At 37.2% G+C, this 3164-nt stretch overlaps 1 protein-coding gene across 1 annotated transcript; it reads right to left on the bottom strand.

The window, feature by feature from the left end:
* Positions 1-631: 631 nt before the first annotated feature.
* Positions 632-2200, bottom strand: LOC145666182 (uncharacterized). Its single transcript, XM_081733254.1, has 2 exons — positions 814-2200; positions 632-672 (listed from the first exon to the last, which is right to left on the bottom strand). The coding sequence occupies exon 1, from the start codon at positions 2198-2200 to the stop codon at positions 974-976; it is 1227 nt and encodes a 408-aa protein (XP_081589380.1). The 3' UTR covers positions 632-672; positions 814-973.
* Between the last annotated feature and the right edge of the window lie 964 nt (positions 2201-3164).

Here is a 3164-nt window from a genome sequence, read left to right as displayed (position 1 = left end):
GCATTGACGTATACACATAATCTTATTGTTTAGTTGGCTGTATTTAGAGATGAATCAGACATTTAAGGTTGTTGGTTCGAATCTAGTTGTGTTCGCTGTAACTCAGGGTCTGAGCGATACTTACCGAAAATTTTCCAGTGTTGCCAACACTATCAGAATGAATCGATTCATTTAGTCGGAGCAGTTTCGTGACGAAAACTGATTTTTGTTTTGCACACACAAACTTTTCTGAAACAGAATTTTGTTTGTACATAAAAAATTTTTTCTGAAACAGAATTTTGTTTGTACATAAAAATTTTCTGAAACAGTTTTTGTTTTGTACACACAAAAAATTTCTGAAACAGAATTTTGTTTTCGTACACAAAAAATTTTTCTGAAAACATTTTTTTTTCGTACACAAAAATTTTCTGAATCAGTTTTTTTCGTACACAAAAAATTTTCTGAAACAAAAATTTAGTTTGATTTTTTTCCCGCAAAACATTGATTTATTTTATTGGTAAACTGATTCAGAAAAAAGAAATTGAAATCGCAGTAGAGGAAAAAGAATTTGATTTTAGGATGTGAAATAAAAACACAGAATCATGTTTTTGTACATTTATTTTTAGCATGTGAAAATGAATACAGAATTTCTTTTTTCTTCAAAGGAAGACGTGTCCGTGACGGGTACAAATTCTGTAAAGAGAAAATAAAACATATGAATATACATGGTAATATTTATTTTGTTTCCTGTGAAAGAAGAAAAACAGATTATTAACATCGAACTAACTGATCAAGAGAGAGTGAGGTGAGAAAAGAAACGCAAATGTGACGTACCTGAATTCCTTTTTTTTTTTTCTCCACGGGTTTCTGCAAGGTGATGTCATCTGAGTTTTTGTCTTCGCTCGTGCATCGTTGAAGCATGTCCCGTGTTGCGTTGATTCTTTGCCCCGTCTTTGGGAGGTGATGTTGGTGGGATTAGGGGAAATTATGGCTGTTATTCTGTTCTGGCTTTTTTATACCCATAGGGCAATGTCTCGTATGTGTCTGGTATTAATCGGCGTTTTTTATAGTTGAAACTGTACTTCTTTTCTTCAGGTTTTGTGACAAGATGATGATCGTGGGTTCTGTAAATTTTGTGTGGCGTGCTAATGGAGATTTTTTCACTCGATTGATTTATGATCATTTGCTCCAGACTATTAAAATTTAACTTTTGACTTGCAGTATAATTGAGTGTGAATCCACGAATTTTGCATACATAACTGGTTGATTTCGTGTCGGGGTCGTAGATTTCCAAGGCGTACTGTTTTGGGCCACCAGACACGAATTTTTTAATGTATGCTTTTGGTCCAATTGATTCCAGTTCATTTGACATTGAACCAAGAAATACTTCTGGTTCTATTGTGGGCTGTGATGGTCGCTGCGTGAATATCACGGAATCTGTATCGAAATATAATACTCTTTCTTGCAGCAGTTCTAAATATTTGTAGAGTTCCAGACGAGCTTGACACGTTGTAAATGCTCCAAGGACAACATTAGCATTGTGATTTTGTACTGGAACATCATCTTCATACTGCCAATAAAGGTATAACATCGAATCGTTAACAGGTAAAATTTGGTTGACTTTTATGTCTGGAGCAGTTAATTTCTGATACAGTTCTTTGGGGTCGTTAATGATGGTCGTTTGGCTGAAATTGTCTCTTATAGCGAGTCGTCCCCAGAAGGCATTCAAACAGAGTTTTGCAAGACTACGACGTGCTGAATTTGTCATTATATTTGCTGCATCCAAAGTTATGCCTTCCCGTTGTTGTACCACTTGAATATACTGCTGCTTTTCTTCTTCGGTGACGCAATTGGCAGGCCAACCAGAAGCTTCCAGCTTAGATTTCAAAAATGTGTTAATGTATTCGCTGAATAATCCGCCAGTCTTGGTTTCTGGATCATATACGGTGATGTCGTAATCCCAAATTTCGTAAATTTCAATGACTTGATACCCAAGTTCAATGGCTTTTTGAATTTCATAGGACACCCATGTTCCTGTTAGACTTCGTTCACTGTCCGAATGTGTACATTCAGAATCTTGATTTAATGCTGTGGCACAGGCAGCACAAAGTGGAAACAACAACTTCTTATTTGAGCGAAATGGCAGCACTGGATGAAACACATTTCTGCTAGGCAAAATCTTCAACTTGACCAATCCGTTGACATCTTGAATGTCGGGCATTTCTGGATCTCCCTGTAGATATATTCGTGGATGCCCTATTGGATACCGTCCACATTTATTCACATAAGGATACAGGGAAACGATATCCAAGAATTTTATTTCTTCGCCTTCATTTTCATTTGCTACGTGATACAATTTAATGGCATTTACACGGCCACCATAGAAGCTGTCTCTTGGATTTAATTGTGTCTTATTAGTATAAGGATGTGTGCTTAAAGAAGAGGCCAATGCTGGATTGGATTTTAACACTTGATGAAATTCACATTCCCACATTTCATGTACTTTATATCCCATGGATCGTAATAATTTCATTTTACGCTGTGTTCTCTCGTAGCGATAGTTCATCGTTTCTTCGGAGTTCTCATAAATGGGCTGATCACGGCCTGTAGGGACACATAGAGGACATCCATGGAATCTACAGCCTTCAAATTCATACACGTGTTCCTCTTTAGTGTCGGGATCTTTGTAGTAGCCGTCCAGATGAAAACCAGCAACATAAACTTCTTTTCCTCTCGCAGCATGTTGAATTGAATGGCCCTCTTTTTCTTCCATGTAGGCAAGCCACTGCAAAGCAATCCGTGACTGATTGTTTCTGTGACGGTATCCTCGTGCAGGAAGAATGCTAATAGTATTAGGTTTTAAGAAATTTCGTCGAAATACTAAATTGCACGCACTCGCCAAAGTGATAGCCTCCAGGAAAGGATTGACGTGAGTTTCTTGTTCAAAAGTGGTCATGAAAGATATACAAGCCATTCGAAGTACGTTGACGTCCTGGACACAATAGTTTACCAATTCTTCTTGGAAAATAAACGTATCGTTCTGGTGTTCGTTGTACCATGTCATGAATTTTTCTCGTTCATCCACTTTCATTTCATCTGCACCATAATAATGGATGTCCGGTAATTTTCCCACATACGCTTGATTTGCAGCAGTATTAAAAAAGTGTGGAAAATATCCTTTGGTC

This window comes from Thermobia domestica, chromosome 12, assembly GCF_964235325.1.
Source record: "Thermobia domestica chromosome 12, izTheDome1.hap1.1, whole genome shotgun sequence".
In the NCBI taxonomy this organism is placed as follows: Eukaryota; Metazoa; Arthropoda; class Insecta; order Zygentoma; family Lepismatidae; genus Thermobia; species Thermobia domestica.
Note: the sequence above shows the minus strand (reverse complement) of the source record. Positions and strands in the feature narration are given on the sequence as shown.

Coding starts and splice junctions, on each gene's coding strand:
- LOC145666182 (XM_081733254.1), bottom strand. CDS start 2,200: ATGCCCGACATTCAAGATGTCAACGGATTGGTCAAGTTGAAGATTTTG.